At 39.8% G+C, this 25,475-nt stretch overlaps 1 protein-coding gene and 2 long non-coding RNA genes across 4 annotated transcripts; all 3 read left to right on the forward strand.

Annotated features, from left to right (window-relative positions):
* Positions 1–337: 337 nt before the first annotated feature.
* On the forward strand, positions 338–1,441 carry LOC306841679 (uncharacterized protein; the record flags this gene model as incomplete). The annotated part of the gene is made up of 3 exons (XM_079371626.1): positions 338–398; positions 503–1,207; positions 1,320–1,441. The coding sequence occupies exons 1-3, from the start codon at positions 344–346 to the stop codon at positions 1,439–1,441; spliced, it is 882 nt and encodes a 293-aa protein (XP_079227752.1). The 5' UTR covers positions 338–343.
* Positions 1,442–4,448: 3,007 nt separating this feature from the next.
* LOC306841872 lies at positions 4,449–6,047 on the forward strand. 2 transcript variants are annotated; one of them, XR_013781596.1, is made up of 5 exons: positions 4,449–4,552; positions 4,720–4,907; positions 5,011–5,118; positions 5,526–5,620; positions 5,709–6,047. It is a non-coding gene; the product is annotated as an uncharacterized lncRNA (long non-coding RNA). The 2 variants fall into 2 exon arrangements; XR_013781597.1 differs by having other exon boundaries at positions 4,748–4,907.
* Positions 6,048–7,596: 1,549 nt separating this feature from the next.
* Positions 7,597–8,433, forward strand: LOC306841874. The gene is made up of 3 exons (XR_013781599.1): positions 7,597–7,677; positions 8,142–8,173; positions 8,265–8,433. It is a non-coding gene; the product is annotated as an uncharacterized lncRNA (long non-coding RNA).
* Positions 8,434–25,475: the final 17,042 nt, after the last annotated feature.

The raw sequence follows: 25,475 nt of genomic DNA on the forward strand, positions 1-25,475 counted from the left end.
CTACCTACCTAAGTTTTTAAGCATCAACTCATAATTTATTCAAATATGACCTTCATTTCATTGATGTGGTTCATTAAACAGGAGATGGAAAAGAAAGAACCAGAAACAGGTGCTTTTTTTCTTGACATTTTGATGTTGGATTCAAAGGTCATTTCTAAAATTTCAACCATTTACAAAAAAAAAAAAAAGTGAAAAAAAATGGCACCGTCTGCAGCAGTGAACTTAAAGTTTGCTGAGTAGGACAATTTGCAGCACCACTTCCGCTGTCCAATCAGGCACCATCTCATCTGCTAAATGTAGAGACAAGCTACTAAGTCCTTTCATTTCACACACGAGCGGCACGATGACATCGCCTGCGTTCGCTATCTGTCTGACATGTTTGTTCCTGGGGGAAATGGGTGAGTTGTGATGTATTGACTTCTGCATATTTGCTTTGTATATGTTCAGGTTGTGCTGACTTTTGTCTCGTTATATTACATCTATATTCACTTTGTCATTTCAGTTTGGACAACCGCCGTAGATCTGTCATCAGTTGGTCAAGAGAGTGGTTTTGTATCTGTAAACACTGGGGAGAGTTTGATCCTGAAATGTTTCTATGAAACTGGCGTTGCAGCAAGGATTTATTGGTACAAACAGGTGCTGGGACAGAAACCAAGGCTCATCTCTACATTCTACTTGTTTGATGAAAATGGCACTTTTAATGGTGAATTCAAAGGGAATCAACGCTTCTCACTGGAGACTCATAATGGTACGAATCATTTGACAATCGCAGATCTGCGTGTTTCGGACTCAGCTACCTATTACTGCATACATTCATACTTATCTGCGTTGGAGGTCTTGGAGAGCACTACAGTCATTGTGCAGGGTTCAAGTTTAAATGCCCCCGCTGTGGTCCATCAGTCAGAATCTGAGACCATCCAGCCAGGAGGCTCTGTGACTCTGAACTGTACAGTCCACACTGGGACCTGTGATGGAGAACACAGTGTTTACTGGTACAGAGACTCTGAAGAATCTCATCCAGGACTCATTTACACCCATGGAGGCAGGAATGATCAGTGTGTGAGGAGCTCCAACACAGAAACAAACACCTGTGTCTACGACTTGCCATTGAAGAGCGTCAGTCGCTCTCATGCTGGGACTTACTACTGCGCTGTCGCCTCATGTGGACGCATTCTGTTTGGAAAAGGGACCAAGCTGGACTTTGGAGGTAAATTTCTTACTTTTTTTTTTGTGAACATGTGAAAGGAACTTGTTTGTGCCTCAACAAACTTAGCAGGGAAAAAGTGCAAAATCCACATTTTTTCTGTCTGTATCTGCAGACTCTTCTTTCGTCTGGAAGGGAGCTGTGACATTGACTTCCATGCTCTCTGCTTTACTGGCCTTCACACTCTGCATGATGAACAAGAGGAACAGCAGCCAATCTCCAGGTAGGACTGTTTAGTTTTGAAAGCTCATGTTGTCTGTGCACATCTCTTCACTAAGACGCGATCTTCTTTGTGCCCCGACCAGAGTCTAAAAAAAGTGATCGAGCTTCATCCACTGTCCCGTCAGAGGTGAACAAAAATAACTCACATTTAAATGACTATTGAATTCCAGCTGAACATTTACTGCATGTTGCATTGTTCCCTGTTTTGTCACTAGAGTTACCAAAACACACACCACCTTTATTATGCTGCTGTCAACCTGACAAGATCAAGAGGACAGAGGGATCCAACATGGACTGAATGTGTGTACCACGGCTTTAGAAAGTAAAATCTGCACCTGTTACATTTGTGCTTAACTCCACAGTGAGACAGATTTTCTTACCACCCATTTGAAGACTTATTGTAGACTTGGATCTGCGTGATCTCCAGGAACTGTGAAGTACAGCGTTTTTTTTGGAAATGAAGCAGGTGAAAAATCCTCTGAAATGATTAAATCCTCTGAAATGATTAGAATGATTTTAGTTTTTGTACATGTGGCTGTCTTGTGAAGAATCTTTTTAACATAGAATGTAATTACTGTGAACGTAATATTTCTAATGTTGTTCCCTTTCATTGAAGCCCTATACAACACTGCTGTGAACTCTATTTTTCCATTTGTTTATATGCTAATTGCATTTCTTAAATTTCTCCAATAAAGGTTACTTGGGGCTATTGTCACCCCATTTTTTTTATTAGTGAATATGGCTCTGCTGATCTGTACTAATCATGAGTCAGAAGTAAAACATAGTTGTTCTGAAAACAAAGTCAAACTTAACAGAAAAAGATTAGGTGTGTGTTGGTCCACATGTCGATGTCCCCCACAGTTTCCATACGATCCGTGCGTGTCCGCAAGACGCACTCTGGAGGAAATCGCAGCCTCTCTCGCCAATGCTCGTATTTTGATTTGGCGCACCGTGCCACCCCGCCGTACTCCACTTGAAAGAAGTGCTGCGTCTCTTTTTGAGCCCACCGACAGAATGCAGAACAAGAAGCAAAGCACAGGAACGCATAAAGCATCAGGTAAGTTTAAAAATAAAACACCATTTACAGACTGCCAATCATACAACTTCGGGGTGTCCATGACAAAGGATTACATAGTTGAACGTGATTGGTCAGATTGTGCCTATTCAGGACTGACTGTTCAAATACCTTTTTTAAGAATCCTAACATATTGCACTATTTGACGGACTGCTTCAAAATTAGCCACATGCTGTTCCTATAATCATTTATGATAATGAACAACCTTTTCAACTGTGATGCACATCAAAACGCTGGGATACACGTTTCTTGTTCTTTCTGCTTCCATCAATAATTGGATCTTATATTAGGCTATGAGTCGTGATTTATTTTGGAGAAAACAAGAAAATCCATGTCAAATAAGACATTTAGAAACTCCATAGCTGGTTGTAGTACCATGACTATTTTGGGTCACTCCTATAGAAAATGTTCATTTCAATTTTACTACAGACCACATGCCATAGGACCCTTTTCACCTTCCCACCAAGGGCGGCACGAGGCAGGGGCTAAGGTGTCTTTAGCTACCGCTAGGATATTCTCAACATCCCCCAAGAACCCCTATGAAATGGTTTATTCATACTTATGTTACCACATGATTTATAGAATTGATTTAGTCATTGAGTGCAGCATGCATTGAGCTTTTGACCTTACTGCCCTCCACAGCCTCCTGTTAGCTGGAGCACAATTGTGTACAGTTAGCAAGAATGTGGATCATTGCCTTCACAGTTAACAACCACAACAGGTGCATTGTTTCATTTTGAATACATGTATGGCAAGACATTCCCCTCTGTACCTGTGAATATAATACTGTACATTTGGTAATTGAGTTGCAAATTCAGACTCCTTGTAGTTATCTCTGTGATGCTCATTCAAATGATATTTGAATGTTACAGTTAGGCCAAGAGGCCGCAGGCCCAGACAGCATGTCACTCACCTGTCTGAAACCCCTGCAAGCTTTGCTGACCTCTTCAGTCCGTTTATCTCTGACAGATCTCGGCAGCTCTGTGAAGTCCCCTCCCACTTCAAACACTCAAATAAAAACCCCTCTGACACAGAATTCTTCAACGACAGGACTGTCTCCCTGAAGATTACTGACCTAAGAGACATCACAGGCCCACTGTTAGACCTCTGCATTTTTTCCATGGAGCTCGGTGAGAACAGATGTCACTGTCTTGTATTTAATATAAGATGCCGATGAATGTCAAGTCCCTTTTGGAGAGAGGACCATGACACCGTCCCATAAAAAATGTGTTTTATGCATCACCAATAATAAACCCTCATGCAGAGTGATGCATTAAATGTGTTAAACGCTCATACAGCAGAGAGTAAAGTTAACCAGAGCAGAACTCCCTGTATGTGCACATACACAACGGGCCAATAAATCTGACTCTGAGATGTTTGACTTTAAAGATCTGTATGTGAGCATGAAGACCGAAATTAACCAGAAGCCAGCGCAACGCTTCTGATAACCACACAGCTGCTTCTCTCATTTGCTGCAAGTTGAGAATGGTGGACCAATTAAATCAGACAATGTGACTGCATTTAGAACAAGCTGCGTGTTTGTTCAGTCAGAGCTGTGGAGGAGAAGACGCAGACAGGATGATGCTGTACTTTGTGAATGTTTGCCTGCTCTGGACTCTGTGTGAGTAATACAAACACACTTATGGAATCTTTAAACTCTCATACTTCAGCTCATTATATACCCTGTATGTCTCTGTGTGTTTCAGGTGTGGCGCAGTGAAGCGACGTCTTTCAGCCTGTGTCGGTCCAAACTGTGACGCTCGGAGACACAGCCCCTGTTGAATGTCACATAAAGAGTGAAATGCAGAGAAGAGTTTGGTACAAACTGACCACAAGGAAGAGACTACAGCATGTGGCAACGTTCAACCCGAAATATAATGTTAGTACATTAGTCAATCAATTCAAACACCGTCATTCAGTGAAATTCAACAGTATCAGCAGCAATCTGAGTGTATCGGCAGCGACCTTGGAAGACATTGGGACGTACTTCTGTGGAGTTTTGACCTCAACCGATATTCAGTTTGGACCAGGAATCTTTTTGATGCTGCAAGGTATTTGTTGTCTTCACTTTGTTATTCAGTCAGAATGCATTTTAAGATACTTTGAATGAAAGTTCATACAAACCTAAAATCAAAAAAAATGTGGAAGTTGTGTGAAATGTGTAAATGAATACAGGATGTGTTTTGCAAAGCATTGAGACCCCATATATTGACAATAGCACCAAGACAACATATTTGGTTTACCAGAAGAACCAGATCTGCAGGTGGGCTGAGAGTGGAAACCCTACCTGTGTGTACAACCTTGTCATGAGGAACCTCGGGTCTGAGGATGAAGGGACGTACTACTGTGTGGTGACTGCATGTGAACAATCATTGTTTGGAAATGGAACCAACCTGTATTTGTGTGGTAGGTGTTTATTTAATGTGGGTTTATAATAAATTATGGTTGCTAGTTATGACTGTTTCTTTGGATTAAAGCACCAGCTAATATCTAATGTCTGTATTTGCAGAGAACATGGGCATACCGACTGAAACAAAAGTTTTGGTTCTAGCCATCCCAGCTGTTTTAATGGCCTTCTTCATGATCATCATCAAGAGAATCTGCAGCCAATGTAGAGGTAACTTTTGAGTGGTATTTTCTGTATAGGTCTGACAATAATTTGTTTTTTTCCCTTTTCAAACACACCTGAAAAAGTGGTATTGTGTTATAGTTTGGCTAAAGACTTTTGAATACCAATATAGAGGGTATTCAAAAGTCTTTGAATGCCCTACACATATTCTAAAACCTTTTGAAAGTTCAAGACTAAATTGCAGTCTTATTGTGGTTTACCCTTTTGCTACCATTTAATATCAAAGACTCCACACATCTGAAATCCACAGACTCTGATGTAGAAAGAGGTCATGGTGAGATTTTTTTTCTTACTTCGCTGCCAACTACCCAATCATGTTCTCGTGGGTTGGATTTAAAAAAAAAAAAAAAACAACTGAGGTGTGGCCTGATAAAAGAGTGCTGAGTCTGTTTTAGCTCTGCTGCTGCTCCAGTAACTGCAGATTGCTGTGGGGAAGACGCTGACAGGATGATGCTGTTCTTTGTGAATATCAGCCTGCTCTGGACTTTGTGTAAGTAACAAAAATCGACTTACTGTATGTAAAACTTGAACTGCCCACCCTCACACTGAGTTGATTGTCCTCTGTGTTCGTGTTTCAGGTGTGTCACAGTCAGATGACATCTCTCAGCCTGTTCCTTTTCAAACAGTGAAGCTCGGAGAATCAGCAACTATTGAATGTCACATAAAGAGTGAAATACGAAAAAGAGTGTGGTACAAATTTACCACATTGAGGAGCCTACAGCTAGTGGCAACTTTTGATTTAAAATTTAACGACAGTAAAATTGCTGATATATTTCATAAACGTTACTCAGTTACCTTTGACAGAATCAGCAGCAATCTGAGCCTCTCTGCAATCACACGGGAGGACACTGGAACCTACTTCTGTGGAGTAATGTACCTGAATGATGTTCAGTTTGGATCAGGAACCTTTTTGATGCTGAAAGGTATTCATCATGAGCTCTAAACCTCGATGACGATCCAGAAATGTGTCTGTTACATGAGTTTTATTACAATGCATTTCTTAGTTAACCTTAAATTTAACAAATTAACAGAACCTAACAAAACATCCAGAAACATCTTCTAACTGAAACTACAATTGATATGTTCACTCCAGTCTACTCTATTCTATACCCAGCAAGCTCACATCTACATGTCTTGGCTCTAAATGACAACAGTGCGAGATGTCAGTGTCGGCTTCTCTTTTGTAAAGCTGAATCAGACATAGACGTGTATCTACCTCTGTGTGTTAAAAGTCGTGTTGGAATAAGTAGACTTTTCCTATTTGTTATACTTAAAGGAAGTAGATGAAGTAGTTGCCCCCAGAATAACACAAAATGTTAAACTACATCCTTTACCTTTAAGGGGCGGCTGTGGTTCAGTTGTTAGTCATCGTCTTTCATGCATAAGGTTGCCAGCTCCCGCGGCGACATGTCCGATGTGTCCTTGAGCACAAGACACTTAACCCTGAATTGCTGCTGTTGCTTCGTCTGCAGCATAGGAATGGGATTTGTAAAGTCTACCTACTGTTTAACCTTCCAGAGTAGAAATGAAACAAAAAAAAAAGTCTTAACACATAGCAAGGTGAGAATGGGTCAATGATCGGCAAAAAGAAAAGAAAAATAGAAAAAAAATATTTACAAAAAATATTTACAGAACAAAACTCCAACATGAGTAGTTAGCAAAAAAACTTTTCTTCCTCAAGGTGTTACCTCCTCTGTAAGAAAAAGCCCCTCCCACTGGGCTTATGATTTGCATAATATTTCTAAACTGTTAAATTTTCTTATAAATGAATGGAGTTTTCACATGTACTTCCCTGTGGATGCCTCACCACTAACTTACCCTTTTTTACCTGAACCTTTTAATCACCAGACAGCCACATTTCTGTAGATATATTTAAAACAAACATTTAAGCAATCAATAATATCACGTGATTGTAATTCGGCGCCACGTCCGCCTATTTACCTGGCGGAAATGTACCGCCTCTGTTTGCATCAGAACGGGACGCCATGGACCAACGCCCTGAATGGTGAGTGCGCTGAAAGTTGATATGAATGTTTGACACCCGTGGTCGTGCTATGGAACGGGAAGGGAAAGGAGGAAGATGATGTGTTTAATTGCGTGATAAGGAGCATTGGCAGAGGGGAAAGTTTGGTGCGCGTGTTTGTGTCAGTGTACGTGTTGGCGTGTGTGTTGGTGTGTGCGCCTGCACTCAGTGATGGAGCCGCTCCGTCACAGTTATCCCTTTACGACTACTGTGCGGTGACTGCATGTGAACAAACGTTGTTTGGAAATGGAGCCAACCTGTATTTGTGTGGTACGGGACTGTTTAATGTTGGTTTATCATAAGTTATGGTTGCTAATTATGATTTACTGTTTATTTTTTTAAACAATCGTAAGTATCTTTGGATTAAAGCAGCTGTTAAATAAATCCCATTAAATGTTTTTGTTTTATTTCTGTATTTGCAGAGAACATGGAACAAGATCATCTCAGTTTTTTGGTTGTTGTTCTGATTGTTTTATTGGTCTTCTTCATCATCATCTTCATGAAAATCTGCAGCCAATGTGGAGGTAAGTTTTGATTGGTATTTTCTGTTTAGGTCTGAAAGAAAGACACATTTTTCATCATCAAAAGTAACTGTGTGTGTGTGTGTGTGTGTGTGTGTGTGTGTGTGTGTGGTGTGTGTGTGTGTGTGTGTGTGTGTGTGTGTGTGTGTGTGTGTGTGTGTGTGTGTGTGTGTGTGTGTTCCACCCTCCCATTAGCCCCGCAGCAGAAAAACCCTCAATCTGCGGAAAATGAAGAATTTGTAACATTTAATAAATTACAAAATGTAGAAACTAGGATTTTGAACAGGTGTTAAAAACAACCACCTGCCTTATTCAATCCCATTTGTTTTTGCACAACCACTATAAAAAATGTTTCCTTTGTAACATTTGCTATTAAAATGGGGATCAGTGCTGTCTTATATTTGGCCCTCTGATGTATATTGTTTGTTCACTGATTATACTTTACCCCTCTTGCTTCTGTTTTTCAGAACATGTCAATCCATACACCAACACCACTCAGGTATTCACTTTAGATGAACAGTTTAGACGACACAATGGGTTTCTTTTACTGTCAAATACAGTTTTTACATCCTAACTCTTCTCCTGTGCAGAGTCTGAGAGAAGGTGTTGCCCAACATGGAGCTGTAAGAGAGAACCAATTCAACAAATCAGAAGGAAGAAGAGACAACACCTGGAGTGAATGTGTGTACTTTGGTGTTACACAGTAAAGCTGAGCGTGTGATAAACCATGACATTCACTTAGTAACAAAGTGTCAGTGTAAATACTTCCCCTGCAATAAAGCCTCTGAACAAGTTTCTCAAATGACGTAAGGTCATGGTGTATATTCATTTCTGCAACAGGCTCTAAAGGCTCCTCTGTGGATTTTGTCCTGCGTATCTAATGACCAGAGTTCCTGATTGCAAAGTGTCCGAAAAAAAAAAGGGGGGGGGGGGACACTGGTTTTATAAATTAAAGAATATATATGAAGTGAAGCAAAAGTGTACAAAGTTATATTATTCACTCAGTAAATTTGTGTCTCTGATAAAACAGATTTTGTCAGACACGCTGCAAATGCGTCTTCACAACAGGAGGTGTTTTTTTTGTTTTTTTTATAGCTGTTGAGAGCTTGATCATTTTAGGCTCCGCCCCCCCAATACTACTTGTGGAGACTCTATGCTTTCTTAATAAGATTTCATTGTCAAGGTGCAGTTTGCACTTCTAGCCCTTTTAAAGATGGTAATGCCTGACCCATAAGTTTTTTATTAGTAAGTAGAGAGACTGTAAATGTTCCTCCTTTTTGCAGGTACCTTCAAAGAATTATCAGAGGTCACGCCCACATTAGCTGTGGTGGTTCCAAACCAGAGAGCTGAGCCATTCAGGGGATTATCAAGAAATAATTAATGTTGCTACTTATGACTGAGACTTATCATTGAGACAGCTGGAAATATTCAGGAATATTCACTGCATACGAATGGATGATGTTTGTATCATATCAATGAACAACATGTTTCTTTTGAGCTTGTTCATCCTCTGCTTACACGTATGTACCACTCCACATATTTGTTTAATTTGGTCTTTTCACGTCTTGGTGTGAGCTGAGGGTTGAAGCCTCTCAGTGTTTGACTTCTGTTCTCAGGCCTGTGGTTTATAAGGTGTGCTAGCTTAAACACAGGAAGAACGGCCTGTGGCCTCCCAGCCACAGCCTGCAGCAGCTAAAACAGAAGATAAGAACAAAGACAAAGCGTTTAAAGCACTACGTACACTTTCTATTCATCACTATCACCAACACCTTTACACACAATGTAAAGTAGATTACAACTCATCTTATTAAAGGAGATCACTGGATATATTCAGGAAACAGATGAGTGGAAAAGGCCGCTCCTTCATGATGAACTACTGCTGTGTTCACACATGAACTCAAGCTAAAGAGCTGGAAACAGCCAGGATACTTAATAATGTGGTTTTAGCGAAGCAACCTTTCAATTCGGGGAATATGATCCAAAGGTTATGCTTCGAAGCTAGGTGGTTTTTTTCTTGTTCTCAAGTACCAGAGTCACCCTCCACGCTGTACTGAACATGTGCTCACTGTTTCCAGAAAAAGACAGTCAATCTGATTGGCCAATCAAATTCAAAGTCTTCTCTGTGAACAGTGAAGAAGGTGCAGAAATGTGTCATTTATCACAGCAATTGCAGCATGATGGCACCTCCAACCTTTGCTTGTTATTTCACATGCCTTCTCATGGCTAATGTGGGTAAGTTGTTCACTATTTCATGTTACTTTATAACATACAAATGTTTGATGCATTATGTCTTACAAGTGTTTAAAAATGAAAGGATACATTTAAGACTTTTTCTTTTTGTCTTTCTTCTCTCCTCAGCTCTGATAACAACTTCCAAAAGTTCATTTTCACAGTTTCAAACTGTCATTGTTGGAGAAAGTGTGATCTTGCCGTGCACCTGTCAAGATAAAACAGCAGTGATGTTTTACTGGCTAAAGCAATCTTTGGGACATACACCCCAGCTGATATCTACACTCTATAAGCATAATAATCTTGTCACCTTTCATAACCAATTTAAGGACAGCTCACGATTTATATCACCTTGAATTTTGTCAGAGTACGACTGTCAGTGTCTGAGACCACCAACCAGCCAGGAGATAACATGACTCTGACCTGTTCAGTCTACCCTGGGAGCTGTGACCAACAACACAGTGTTTATTGGTTCAAAACCTCTGAAGAATCTCATCAAGGACTCATTTACACTCATGGAGGCAGGAATGATCAGTGTGTGAAGAGCCACGCTCCACAAACACACAGTTGTGTCTACAATTTACCAATAACCAACCTAAATCTTTCTCATGCTGGAACCTACGACTGTGCAGTCGCTTCATGTGGACACATTCTGTTTGGAAACGGGACCAAGCTGGACATTTGGAGTAAGTGACTTTCTATTTACTCATCACATTTATACTTTTTAAAACAAATCACACAGAAAGTTAAACTGTTGTGTTACTTTACAAATTAATGGAACTGAGTGTCTCCTCTGTGTGTTCGCAGATTACACTGCAATGACAAAATACTTAAATATTGGATTCTTAGTAATCAACGCCATCCTGGTTGTAATCCTTACAGTCCTTGTGTTTGTTATCATAAAGACAAAGTGTGATCAATGCACAGGTAACATTGTGTTGGTATTACTGTTGTGTGTTAATTTTACAAGGCATATATTTCATCTGTTTTTTTCTTCTTCTTTTTTCAGAGGCTGGTGCAGAACCGTCCACTCCCATCACAACCCCCACACAGGTATTGTTTTTACTGTTTTTAAGAACTACGTTTAAACTTCAGTGTGTTGATTTGACAAAGCTATATAGTAATGTCCTGCTTTTCATGTGCAGAGCTTCCAAGACAAAGATATTATGCAACATGCTGCAGAAAGGCAGAACAAAGTCAACAGTTCAAAAATGAAGAGAGACGGCAGCTGGAGTGAGTGCGTGTATTTGTATGCAAAGCAGTAAAGCTGAACAGGATATATTTCAGTCTCTGAATAACATGACTGTGTAAGTGTATCATTAAAAGCTAAATAATGCTTTTTCTTTTTTTTCAATACATTTGTATTTGATTTTGGATGAGGCTTTTCTTTCACTGCTTTTGTAAACATTACTACACACCCATATAATGATCCATGTAAATACTTGACCTGCAATAAACCTACTGAACAAGCTTCTCCAGTTACATGTCATGGTGTGCATCCAGCTCAGCAAATTTTGGTGAAAAAAAATCTCAGCAAGTTACTTCCATGGTTTTTGCTCTTTGACTCAAATAATGGCTCCATCAGGTGTTATTTTAGAGAGGTTATTTCATTACATCCTTGTTGAGATAGTTTTGTAAGGTTCCAGGTGTGTGTACTGTCGCTAACAAAGAAAGGCGGGTGGGTGTGTATATCCATGGGTTCTGATTGACTTGTTATAAAAACATGTCAACAAAAATAATTTAACAAAAAAAACACAACGCCTGAGGCATAAGTGTTTTGTTGTTGAGTTGAGGGCTTTTGATTGTTCAAGGTCACACACAGACCTGCAAAGAAGTGAATACACGAACACACTATATAGTCATATAATTAGCTCAAGAGTACCAAATACCCATGACCTTCTTCCTTCATCCCTTTTGAACACGCATGATTGTTAGATGTTCCACGAGTATACACGACATTTCTTGAAATTTCTTGTTGAATTCTGGATTTGAGGTAATGCCAACAATACGGCCTGTTACAGTGGATTATTTTGGTTCACAATTGATATATTATACTTGCTTGTCATGACTAACACTGAACAGATGAGGGATAAAAGGTTTAACTATAAAAAATGTTTCCTTTATTTAATGCGTAGCAAAGACCTGCAGTCTGACTATGAAAATATGTCCAGCTGAGCAGCAACTAAGAAATCTCAATGTTAAAAAAGGCCATTAAAAAAAGAAAAATCTTTACCTTTTTCACTTGTAGTGTTTGTTCTTTTAACAGCCATGTGTATTTAACCTCTGATAACTGTCCCACATTGGATTAAATGATCAGTCATTAATACTTCTAAGACACTGAAAAATGTATTCTTCAAAGTGCAATTTTTATTTTCATGAAGTTTCCAATTTCTGCCTTGAACATTTCACAATATGATCTACTAAATCAGTGCCATATTTAGAATATTCCTGTGTCTTTCTTTTGTTCTTTATTGCATGAAGCTATTAGTCCCACACAAATCATTGAGATAGTCAATCAACGACTATCTGATAGACATTTAGAGATCTGACGTAGCAACACGCTCACTGCTCCTTTCATGTGGCATGGTGAGGTTTGAACAGTAGAAGGCGAAAGGAAATAAAAAGTTATTATCCTGTAGTAGTAGTAGTGGTGGTAGTAGTAGTAGTAGTAGTAGTAGTAGTAGTAATTAACCCCAATTCAATTTGAAGCATCAAAAGGGATGTGAAAACATCAAACATCACTTTCCTATACAGCATTGTGTGCATAGAGCAAAAATCCCCTCTGGTCTATTTTAATCTTCTTTCAAGGGGAGGAGAGTCTGAGGGGTGTCGCCTTCTAATGTGCGATCTTTCAGTGTTCAACTGTTGTTATGACTCCTGAGATTTAAAAAAAAGCTGTGAACTGCTGTGACAAAGGCTCTGCAGGCAGAAACTTCAGCCCCGTCTGAAAGTCAGAGAGAAGAGTGTGTGGCCTCCAAGCCACAGCCTGCAGCAGCTCCGACAGAAGCCAAGAACAAACACAATGACATTTGTAAAAGGGCAGCAGTGTAAAATACTGCAAAGTATTTGGGAACATTAAATGCAATTATGTGATGCATTTAAGAGAGATAATACACCATGACTGACAGCTCCACTGACAAATGCACACCTTAGGGATCTGGAGCATCAATACCCTGGCTACACCAGTTGTTCCCTACTGTGCAGACTTTAATCAATTCCATACGCACTCCTGAAAGCAGTAGACAGTACTTAATGTAAAAACACCAAAGTGTGTTGTTTAAAAGTCCTGCAGTTGTTCAGTCGTCCGTCCATGTTTGTGTTCAGTAAAGTCCAGTCAGACTGACATAATAACAGTTCAGATTGTGAGGTGCATGAAGCGCTTTACAGTATTTGACTTTGATCTCAGTGTCCGTCTGTGGGCTTGACTCTCATTGGGTAGAGTGGACAAATAAGCATGTGAAAAAGCCTAATCATAATATATTTTAACACAATTCTCAGCAAATCGCAATGTTACAAATCGCAAAAACTGTTGTATCGTGACTCAAGTATTGGAATAACATCGTAAACGTTAAATCCTGCCCACTCGACCGTGTATATGGTAGATCTATCAACTGTCTATTTCCAGTTTAGCACGACCATGAAGCCTTTTGTTTGTTGATAAAGAGTTTTGTCTCAGAACTGCAGTGCTGCATTCTTTGTTTAAAAGAAAGCCATTTAACTGTGCAGCAAGCAAACATTTAAAGTGTTTCAAACAGAGGTTTAAATGTCTGAATGAATATAGTGTAGGAAGTGATTTCTATAACTGCTATACGCCTACACCTGTGTGGCAAGTCGTGACCAAACAATGTTTAGTAGAAACAGTTATTTCATGGTGAGGATATTAAACTTCAGATCATGTTCAGGAGGTCTCATATTGTCTTTATTTGTGTTGTTGTCAAGCACCATCATTGTCATTCAGGGCATACGGAACATGTTTACAGTGTTTCCAAAAAAAGACAGTCAACCTGATTGGCCAATCAAATTCAAAGTCTTCTCTGTGAAGAGTGAAGAGGCAGAGATTTCAGTCATTCATCACAGCACGATGGCACCTCCAACCTTAGCTTGGTATTATACATGCCTTCTCATTGCGAATGTGGGTAAGTTCACTATTTTACATTACTTTACAAAAAAAGTTTTTTTAGTTTAATACAAGTCTTTAAAAAAAGGATACATTTAAGATATATCTTTTTTTTTGTCTTTCTTTTCTCCTCAGCTCTGATAACAACTTCCAAAAGTTCATTTTCACAGTTTCAAACTGTCATTGTTGGAGGAAGTGTGATCTTGCCGTGCACCTGTCAAGATAAAACAGCAGTGATGTTTTACTGGCTAAAGCAATCTTTGGGACATACACCCCAGCTGATATCTACACTCTATAAGCATAATGATCTTGTCACCTTTCATGACCAATTTAAGAACAGCTCACGTTTCTCCTTGGATACTACAAACCACAAATATCAACTGAAGATTTTGGATTTTGGAATTTCTGATTCAGCGACTTACTTCTGCATCGGGAGTGATTTATATAACCTTGAATTTTGTCAGAGTACGACTGTCAGTGCAGACGCTTTAGATATCCAAACCACTGTCCGTCAGTCAGTGTCTGAGACCACCAACCAGCCAGGAGATAACATGACTCTGACCTGTTCAGTCTACCCTGGGAGCTGTGACCAACAACACAGTGTTTACTGGTTCAAAACCTCTGAAGAATCTCATCCAGGACTCATTTACACTCATGGAGGCAGGAATGATCAGTGTGTGAGGAGCCACGCTCCACAAACACACAGTTGTGTCTACAATTTACCAATAACCAACCTAAATCTTTCTCATGCTGGAACCTACTACTGTGCAGTCGCTTCATGTGGACACATTCTGTTTGGAAACGGGACCAAGCTGGACTTAAAGGGTATGTTTCTCTTTCAATTTCTATTTTCTAACTCTCTCTTTAACACACCTAAGCCTGTAAGATGTTTCCCAGAACACAGAAAAAGTGTATTTTGTAGTTTACCAACTTACATGAGAAAGTATACAGTAGATTTGGTTGCCGATATCTTACAGTTTATCAATTGTTTTTTCCGGTCATTTAACTCGGGATAAAGCATCTGCATATGTCCTTTATCTACCCATTGTGTCGCACAGACACATTAACATTTTCTAAAATAAAATGCCCCCACAGGACCCAGAAGTGAGCCATTGCTAACAAAATTATTATCAATTGAATTTTTTTTTACCAAAAGATGTCTGAAACTATCTACAAGTTGTGTTGTGATTTTAGTAAAAATTTGCAAATCCAATGTTGACGTTCTTAGAGCAAACAAAGCCATGAGGTTTGAAGCCAACGATTAAAGTAAAAGGGACGTCAGAAGTAGACAACGATGATGGTTGGTCACATATGTTATTTGCATTATCATAAAAGTTTTGGTGAATGAAAGTAAAACGTTCACCACTGATTTTGTTCCTTATCTCTTACGAGGAACCAATGCCAAAGTAACATTAAAAAGGCATTTTGCATGTAGAATCCCTTACACATTAATTATGTCAATTTTACTCTATCTTGCTTTTTTAGGTCAAATACTGTCGAGGTATAGATAATGAGTTCAGTATTTTTTAACCAGCTTCAAACTCTTCACAGGAGCTTTAATGGACACACTTACACACTCTGTAAATGTCTTCTTGTGTGTCTCTCTGTTTTCAGGTGACCCTCCTGTCTTGGTGTACATCTTGAGCACAGCTTTGGCATTCACCACCATCCTTGTTGCTTTGTTGGCCTTCTTTTTGTACAAGATGAATAGCAGAATCTGCACATGTACAGGTAACTAATGCTAATGCAATCAGCTCACATCATGTTTGGGTTGCATATTGCTATTGCAGAATAAAAGGACTTTCATTTTGTCTTTCACAACAGAAGACTCTAGCCCAGCTACAATGGTAAATATCCTCTATGATTAAATAATCAAACAAAACATGTTACTTTTATGCTGTACATCTCATCATAAAGACGTTTCTTTTTTTGTGTTTTTAGTTACATCAAGACCCAGACAACCTGCACTATGCTGCCTTGAGTGTTCATAGGGCCAATGGATCAAGAAGACAAAGGGACTATGACGTAAATGAATCTGTGTACTCGGGTGTAAGGCAGTGAGGCTGGCCTGGTTTCTGTACCTTTTTACTGTCTTGCAGAGATTAAAGAGAGAGAGTAAAGACATATAAGGCCCCTCCGTTTCTTTGTCTTTGTGGTTTCAGACAGGATGTCTTTAGTTCTTCTCTGAAATGAGCCACTGAACAAAACCTACGCAGGTCTTTGAAAGACAGGACACAAGATATGCAACTTTTCCTTTCAGATGACACAATTTACAGGTCTTGCATTGTCAAGGTGCATGTGACAAGATAATCTTTCAAACCATCAAAAAATCTTAACTTGTTTGGGATTTTTGAAAGGTGGGATTATCTGATTATTTTGTAGTTTCCACCCTGACTTGATGCATGTTGAAGTAAATCTTACTTTCTGAAGAACATTCATCTCGTAGTTACAGAGTGTGGCTCCCTCCTTATTGTATCATGCAGAACATCATACATTGGTGTTTTTCTCTGGGTGAAACCGCCGACAGCTTGTTAGATAAAAAGCGACCAATGCTTTCTGATGTTGTGGTTAGCAAATTCTAAATAAGGCGTATGGGTTTTGGTCAAGCTGCAACCTCCAGAGTTGATAACTAAAGCTGATTCGAAAGTGCAAAATTCTGCAGTTCATCGATTGGTTGCTTGAGACTTTTGTGAAGGATAACAGTTATTCACAATAAGGCGCCTGGCTGATCTGATTGACAGGTGGGCGTGGTGTTGCAGTTTGTCAAGAGGCTTAAAACCCGCCTCAGCTCCAGCTCTCAGCCTGTCGTTAGGTTGATTGAAAATCATTTTCAGAGAGCATGGCAACCGCCATCGATGGGACTCCAAAGCCCCCTTCAGTAACAGAAGGGCAATGTCACTCAGGCTTCACCCATTGACTCATTTTTGATTCAAGATGTTCTTACAGTTATGTACCTGTTAGATTGTTTTGTTGTCCACACAGTAGTGAAATGCATGAAAGAGTATCTTATACCTTCTGCTCTATTAACAAGTGTATGACAGACAGAATTCCATTTGTTTAAATGAAAATGTCCTCAAAGGTTGTAAAACATTAATTTCTTCTGACAATAGTTTTGATGATGATGCAAGTGACATGAAAAGTCCTGCTTGCATCATCTTCCCCGAAGCGTTAATTTTGTGCAACAGAAAAACGTCAGCGTGTTTAAGTGGATAAAATCACACATCATTTCTACCAATCACTCCCTTAATGAACCGAGTGAGGTCAGCTACTTTCTTTGATAAACATGGTGCTGCGCTTACGTACAGATTAAACACACACACTTTTTTTCTCTCAACCATTTATTATTTGGTCAATAATTATGTAAAATAAATAAATACAAAAAAGGCCATTATTACCATGAACATTATCCTAAAAACAAAAGACTATATTCGGCTCTATTGTAATCTTCCAACCGCTCAAAAGGCTTTAACACAAGTTATACTCACCCATTCACATCCACGTTCATACACTGACGGCAGACGCTGTTACATTAAGTACCAATCCCCACTTATCACATTGATTTCCTGCCCAACGACATTTTGTGCATGTAGAGTGGAGGAGCTGTGAATCAACCGCCAACCGTTCCTCTAAGAGACTCTCTTCCCTGAATCTCATCCTTCAATTAAACTCAAAGTCAAAGAACAAAAACCATCCAACTGGACTAAAATGATTCTTTTTGTACTGAAGATCCTTGGGCTTTTAAATAAATGGTTAATATGTTAGAAACAAGGCAACATTGTAGAGATATTCTGCTACACACAAAATATGAATCCTATTGAATTTTGGCGGCTGACCACAGAAAGTAAAAAAAGCATTGTTAAAAAATTAAATCCTGTCTCACCACAGAAGACATACTTAACATAAATATCAATCAAATTCTAATGCTTCACACAATCATACACAGCTTCACTCCAGGTCGGATCCCTCTGCGTCCTTGATCTGTTGGTCAGGTTGATGCTTAAAGCAGCATAGTAGAGGTTGAGTTTGTTTTGGTAACCCTGACAACATGTGACAATCTATGTTAGCATGTTGTCATTGACATATATCCACTGAATGAAGTATCTCGTTGTGTAAAAAGAGTGATACAGTGAAGCGCTTATAGTCACCTCTGCGTTTGTCGTGGATGGAGCTGAAACTGTTGCTTGGGAATCTAGTTGTGAAAAAAATAGAGTTGTGTTTTTTTTATGAAACATTCATGTTCGATGCTAACACGCTATAAAATTCAACCAGTTACCTGAAGATCGGCAGCTGTTTCTCTTTTTCATCATGCATACTGAGAGAGCAATCACAACAGCCAGGATGGTGATGAATGTCAAAGTTCCCATTAAAAATTTCCCCTCATCTGCTGAGAATCAGAAAATGTGTTTTAAAGAGAGATTTAGGACCGGCTATGAAATGGAACAAGCCCTTTTTTTTTTTTTTTTTTTTAGAAAAGCGACTTACTATCAATTTCCAGCTTGGTGCCATTGCCAAACAGAATGCGTCCACATGTGACAACAGCGCAGTAGTAGGTCCCAGCATGAGAAAGATTCAGACTGGTCATCGGCAAATTGTAGACACAAGTGAGTGATTGTGAGATATGTTTGCTCTCACACTGATCATTCCTTCCTCCACTGGTGTAAAGGAGTCCTGGGGGTGATTCCTCCGAGTTTTTAAACCAGTAAACACTGTGTTCTCCATCACAGGTCCCAGTGTGGATGGTGCAGCTCAGAGTCACAGAGCTTCCTTGCTTCACAGGTTCAGACGCCGGCTGCAGGATAAAAGGGAGGGCACTGGAATCTAAAATCAGACGTGTTCGAAAGATGTTTAAAAGGACAATGAAAGGGAAATGTGCAGCTTAGCATTGTAAATCATCCAGATACCTTTTAAAACCAAAAATATTCCCTCATGAAATTCAATGGTTGATATGCTGGTTTGTCCACAGTAGTACATAGCCGAATCAGACTCCTGCACGTTAGAGATGATGAAATGGTAGAACCCTTCTCCGGTCTGAGCTGAAAACCGATTCTCATCTTTAAACTGCTTGAAGAAACTGACAACACCAGGCAGGTGTTTGTAGAAGGAGGACATCATTTGAGGTTTCTCCCCTGCCACCTGCTTGTACCAAGACAGGTAGTTTGCACCAGAGGGGACAGCGCACGGTAAAGTCACACGTTGTCCGGGCTCAGCGTACAGCAGAGCTCCATCTGAAAGACATAGAGGTTCATTAAAGAGCATTTCATGTAAATATTTGCAGATGTAGAAAGTTGAAGTAAACGTAAAATGCCTCGACATACATGCTGCGTGGAGAACAAGAAAGAGCAGATAAAACGTGAACATCCTTCACTCTCTGCTGTGAAGACTATGAAGGTGGTTTTGTTATTTGGGTCATAAAGACAGTCTTCTCTTTCGTCTGAAAAAATGTATACTGACCCAGATGAGCAGCTTTTTTATGTCACTTCTTGCATAAAGGGAAGTGGGAAGTTGTGTGGTTTAATTTTTTGTTTCTTTGATTTTGTGCGTTTTACCTTCAGTGTCTGTAGCAGATCGTGGACATTTCTGGAATTCTAAAGCAAACTTTTGGCTAGATTTGCTTAAAATAACATGTTTACCATGTTACATGTAATAAATTCATTTTGTGTTTAAGTCTAAAGTGGACTCATCACTGGAGGCAGCAGGGTGCAAGATTGCACCCTCGACTCAGTAGTTAATTTGAAGCAACAAGAGCACTCAATTTAAGGCTCAAAGTCTTATGTTAATGAGATGAGAGCATTTTGGATAGATAAGGTAGCTCAGGAATGTGGTTTGCTTACACCTTGATTTAAAACAAGTTACATGTATTGACCTCATTCAGATCTGTGGGAAGATGCATTTCGTTGGGGTGAAGAAATGATAGTGTGTACAGAAAATTATTTTATTGATTCAGATTGAATACAAGCAATTAAGTAAACATGTCATTTTGCGTACTTATAGAAGGCTTTATGTATGAGATGTGTGTCCGACTTTCATTGAGCAGATTCTGTTTTACAGATGAGAGAATAGCTAAACATTGTGAAACAAGTCCAAAAGGCTGTAGCACACAGAGATGTACAACTTATCCAATCCCATGGTCAGCAGAGAGCTCCTCTGGGCTTCTCCTGCTTTCTTAGTCAGTAATCCTTGAGGCATTACTAAGTGATGAAGAAGCAGGCGAAGAAGTGGTGGTGGGAGTCGGGATGTTTTCATGAAGAAACTGATCCGGCTCAGTGCTCTTTTTAGAAGCGATTGGTTTACAAATGAAATTTGAAAGTCATTTCATTGTCATTGTGTTAGCTACTTTGAATGATGCAGCGTTAGTATAACAGCTGCTGCTACTTGTGTGTAACGTAGGTAGACTATGATGCTGAGCGTTATTTTAATAATACTTTGAAAATTGAGAAATTGAATGACATGTATTGAAGCATGTTAGAGATTTTAAAATGTTTATTTTTATTTCTTTATTTTGCATCTGGAAAATGTTGCATAATATCTGTCTCTTCCAGCAGATGGGGGGATTCCTTGTCTCGCCCGCAGACGAGGCAGACTCTGGATTTTAAATCAAGACAGGCAAAGAACAGCACTGAGAGGCTGTGTTTCCACATCATGACTGTGATAAGAAGGAAAATTTCTTTTTCTTAAAGAACAGAACTTCAACTCATACTGGTCCCCCCCCGGTAACACCTGTTCTCTCGCTAAAGTCGCGGTCACATTGGCTGTTTTCACAGGCTCAGTGTTTCTCTGTACAGAGTTAACACCTCCTCATCAGTACACTTGCTGGCTTAATCCTTGTATATCATAAACAGGGCCTTTCCCTTCAGCTTGTTGCATGCAGTTCAGCTAATGTCCAGTAGGAGTCAGTAGTCAACCTGCTGCTGAAATTAGATCATCATTACAAACTAATAACTTATATAGAGACCTAAAGAAGGATCCTTTAAGAGATGAGTCCTGTGTCTTTCACCAACATCATGTTATCTGAGGTGCATTTGTGTTTGTTGGACATTGATAAAAGAAATCTGTCTTGTTGTCAGATCCCTGGCAAACTGTAAGAATAGCTCAGCACCCAGAGTTCCCCATCCCTGATGTTTGATTAACAAGTCCTGTAAAAAAAAATAAATAAAAACATTTCTACTGTCACAGAAAAAAACCTAATTTTCAACACAAGGTGTGTGTAGTGTGAAATGAGGCTAGGGTGAGAAGTAGCCGAAGCTTGAATCCAATAAAAAACACAACACTTTATTTAGTGTGTGTTGTCATTGAGGTAGAATTGGGGACTCTGCAGGACGAGCTGCTGTCATCTCTGTTGGTGATTTTGTTCTCACATCTCTCAGCTTTTGATCTGCACATACAGTAGGTGCAGATTGCATTTCTTAGCCTTCGTGGATTATGCTAACTGTGTGATGTACCGTACACACTCTGCACTTTAATGTGACATTTATTAAGACAGACAGTTTGTTGAGTGATTTCTTGTGATTACACAAGATAATAACATAATATAGATACGCACGTCTACAGGAAAAGACACTACATGTGTTTTCAAATTCTACAGCCAAATAGAAAAAAAGAAACTTGCTCCTCCCTGGTCAAGCTTGTTCTCGTCAAGTTCAGCCCATGTGGTTTTTACGCCCCCTTCTCTCCCCCTCTGACAGGATGTCTATGTGGTTTTGTTGTCTTCGATGCTGTTGTTTGTTTCGACTGTTCATAAAAAAAGAAAAAAACTCAGCACAGACCCATTAGTCCTCTGCACTTACAAGTGAATGACTTTAAATAGGTAAAAACAAACACAAAATACAGCTTTAAAACAGAGTTCACAGCTCATACAGCTGAGTTAAAGCTGTCCTAAGACATAAAAAGATGGAGGAGGAGATAGTGACCAGGATTTTTTGTTCACCGCTTCCTGATTGGTCGCCCGCTGCACACAATGATACAGTATTAGTCATTGCATGGTGTGCATGTGGCTGAGCACTGTGCAGAAAATATCCCTTATGCATTTATCTTTATTCTGTTGTCTTTCACAAAAGAAAGCTCTGTGGCTTACAGGCAGCATAGGGACTGTGCTGCCAGCATTATTAGATAGAGAACAATTGTCCAATGAGATTTATGTCCCCTGAAATCTGTAACGATTAGCCCCTTGCCACAACAGGAGGTGACGTTTGCGTGCTAGTTAAGGCAGTCAACTCGAGCTGTTCTGACGAAACACTTGACATGCCTCATTCCCAACAATCACCTGACAAGTCCTCCCTCTCCCTCTGCTCTTTCATTGCAAGCTTTGAGCTACACCAGTACAGTCTACTCTCGCTCAGCCCCACCCACCACCCCGGCATCCACCTATAGCAGGGGTGTCAAACTCCAGTCCTGGAGGGCCGGGCTCCTCAGACTGTTAGACGTCTCCCTGCTTGGACGCAGCTGAATCCAATGAGTGACTCGTTATCAGGCTTCTGCAGAGCTTGATGACAACACATTGTTTTAAAGCAGGTGTGTTAGAGCAGGAAGACGTCTAACAGTCTGAGGAAGCCTGCCCTCCAGGACTGGAGTTTGACACCTGTGACCTATAGGCTCTGACTGCGGGGGGGTCAGAGCCTACTATCTGCATCTGCATTCAATCAAAACTGAGGATTTGTTTCTGAAAAAAATGATGTTCTGCTGCAGTGAATATTTTAAATGATACAAACGTGAGTTGTCTGACTGAAACGCACAAACTACGACAAGGCAGCACTTCACAACAACGGCTCATAGAGCTGACTCACAAAGGACAAGATCAATACATAGATGAAAACTTAGGTGAACAACTTCTGGGTGTGGAAAAACGTCCGAATATTGAACAGAACACACAAGCAGATGAGTGGAAAGTGTTTGACCAAAGTTTACTGAGAACTGAACTTGACGTCTGACCACATAGGAGCTCGAGAAAGAAAAAAAAAAAAAAAACAGTCCTTTGTGTTTGTTTGTGGTGTAAAATCCTCACATCACCAGATATGCAGCAGCTCTTGTCACCATGATGTCTCTGAGCACGCCACCACACTGGTGTCATGTCTGAATAAAACACAGTGTGGTTTTAATGACATACTGATTGTATATAGATGGATGGATGGATAGATAGATTTTGATGGTAGAAGACAGAGGTGTTTGTGCATTTAGAAGCACATTCTGATCTTTCTACTTATTTATTTGCCTGTTCAACGACCAGAGACCACAAAGACCACAGGCATCAGTTTGTAAGGTCACGTGTTTGTGCATTGTTGAAGACGGGTGAGTCGTGAGAGTGGAAATATAGCACCTCGATCACATGAATGAAGCGCGGCTTAACTATAGAGGAAGAAAACATTTTATTTGATCTGTGCAGAGTGAGTCTTGTAGCTCAAGTTTACTTTGTCACATTTACACAGCCCAGTCTTTACTGAAGTGTCCGCCTCCGCTTACCAACGGCAGTTCCTCAAGTATCGACTTGAAGCTGTGTTTAAAAGCCAGATAGATGTAAATGCAAACAGATGTGCTTAAAGACGAACAAGACACCTGGAAAACACACTAAAGAGCATATAGACCCAGAGAAAAAGAAGAATATGGAGCCTTTAAAGACATTTTACACATACTGTAAATACAACAGAAATCCTGTGTAAATGTCTCTCTGAGTCCTGACTGTCTACGATGAGACAGAACACTGGCTGTGTGGTTGTCTGAGCCGTGTTTACACCACATTTACATGGACGGGACGGCCTTGCGTATAAATGCTGTTTAAGTCAAGGACTAGGAGATGAGAAGAATAACATACTCATTGCTTAACTGAATGTCAAGCGTTTTTAGATCACATCACTCTGTATCAATTTACAATGTGAAGCTACAGACCAACTGAAGCATGCTAACATTAGCCTGCTAACAAAACAATGCAGATCGAAGGAAACTGCAGCTCGAGCGAAGGACATTTTGAGCACTGACTGGGCATGATGGCGCTGAGTTATGTTCTTCTTCGTGTGAAGGCGAGGAGAGTGGGGTTGGTGGTGTGTTTAGCGAGAGGAGAAGGGAGGCTTCACTTTGAGGTAAGTGTCGCCAAACAGCGGTTTGTTTTGTTTTTATGCTGGTGATCGAGGACGACATCTACTGGATCAACAAGTATCCAGGACAGGTGGACACACTGGACTTATTTGCCAGGAGGGTTGAGGCCCCTGTCAGTTCCACCTCTTCGCTCTTTTCTAAACTGCTTTAAAGAAAGATGCAGGCCGCATTTCTAATTTGGGGAACGACATTGTTTGACGATTCTTCAGAAACCAAAGGGGGACATCACTGAGACTACGTCCATCTTTTGTACAGTCGATAGTTTTACTGCCTGACACTGGAATAAACACATTCATTTAAGATGTCGTCCCTCACTCTTGTTGATCTGTTGGTCTTGATCCTCCTTAGGGCAGCATAATGGAGGTTCTCCTGTTCACCCTGGTAATAATATTAAATAGTATCACTGCTTTATATTGTTTAATAGGTTATATAGACAAAAACCACATATGTAAAGTTTAGAGATTAAGCTTGAGAGATTAATTAAGAGAGGTTGTACTGAATGTAAATGAAGAGCTGGTCAAATAGCAGAACAGGCCTAAACAGAGGTATACTGGTTTCCATCGAGAGAAAACACACACCTCTATGGGATCCGATTCAGCTGAGGTTCTTGCTTCAGGGCCTGGATAAATAAAAAAAAGAAAGAAAAGTTATTAAAACCAGCCTTGCTCACTTATGTTGGACTGATCATTTTCATTTCATTTTGACTGAATGTCAACAGAGTGCTTTACATGTAACATGGTAAGTTGTTATCACTGAAAAACCATCATTAATATCCAGAGATGACAAAATAGATTTCTTCAGATTACTCAAAAATAAAACGTTGAACTGTACTCATTATCACAGGAAATTAAACATGTTTCTGTTTATTCTTCTGTTTACATGCGACCTTTACAAGACTGGACCATGATACTGTCGTTAAACCATACCATCTGTTTAAAAGTTAAGACTGAGGAGTGAGTCGTAGTCGTTCCCGCATTCATCTGGCAGCTAAGCTCGTAAAAAAGGCGTACTAAAAGCAAAATGAAGTTTCTGTAAATGGCTTAACGTTACAGTTGTTTTGTTTGTATATGTGAAACACTCTCTTCCTTTATATTTCACATTCTCCACTGATGCAAAATGGTTTAAAATCAAACACTGGGACAGCGATCTGGTTTTTTTTTTGTTTTTTTTTGTCAGTCGTATGTTGGTTGAGAAAATGGTTTGTCTCAGTGTTTTGTCCCTGAACACAGAAACAGATTTAAACAATGTCAGTGTGACCTACCTGTGCATCTGAGGCTGGTCGCCTTGTATGTTGTAAATGCTTTGTAAGCCAGTAAAAAAGCAAGGATGGTAGTAAGAGCCAAAGCTGAACTCAATACATACACCAAGAGGA

This window comes from Symphodus melops (assembly GCF_947650265.1).
Source record: "Symphodus melops genome assembly, chromosome: 20".
Lineage (NCBI taxonomy): Eukaryota > Metazoa > Chordata > Actinopteri > Labriformes > Labridae > Symphodus > Symphodus melops.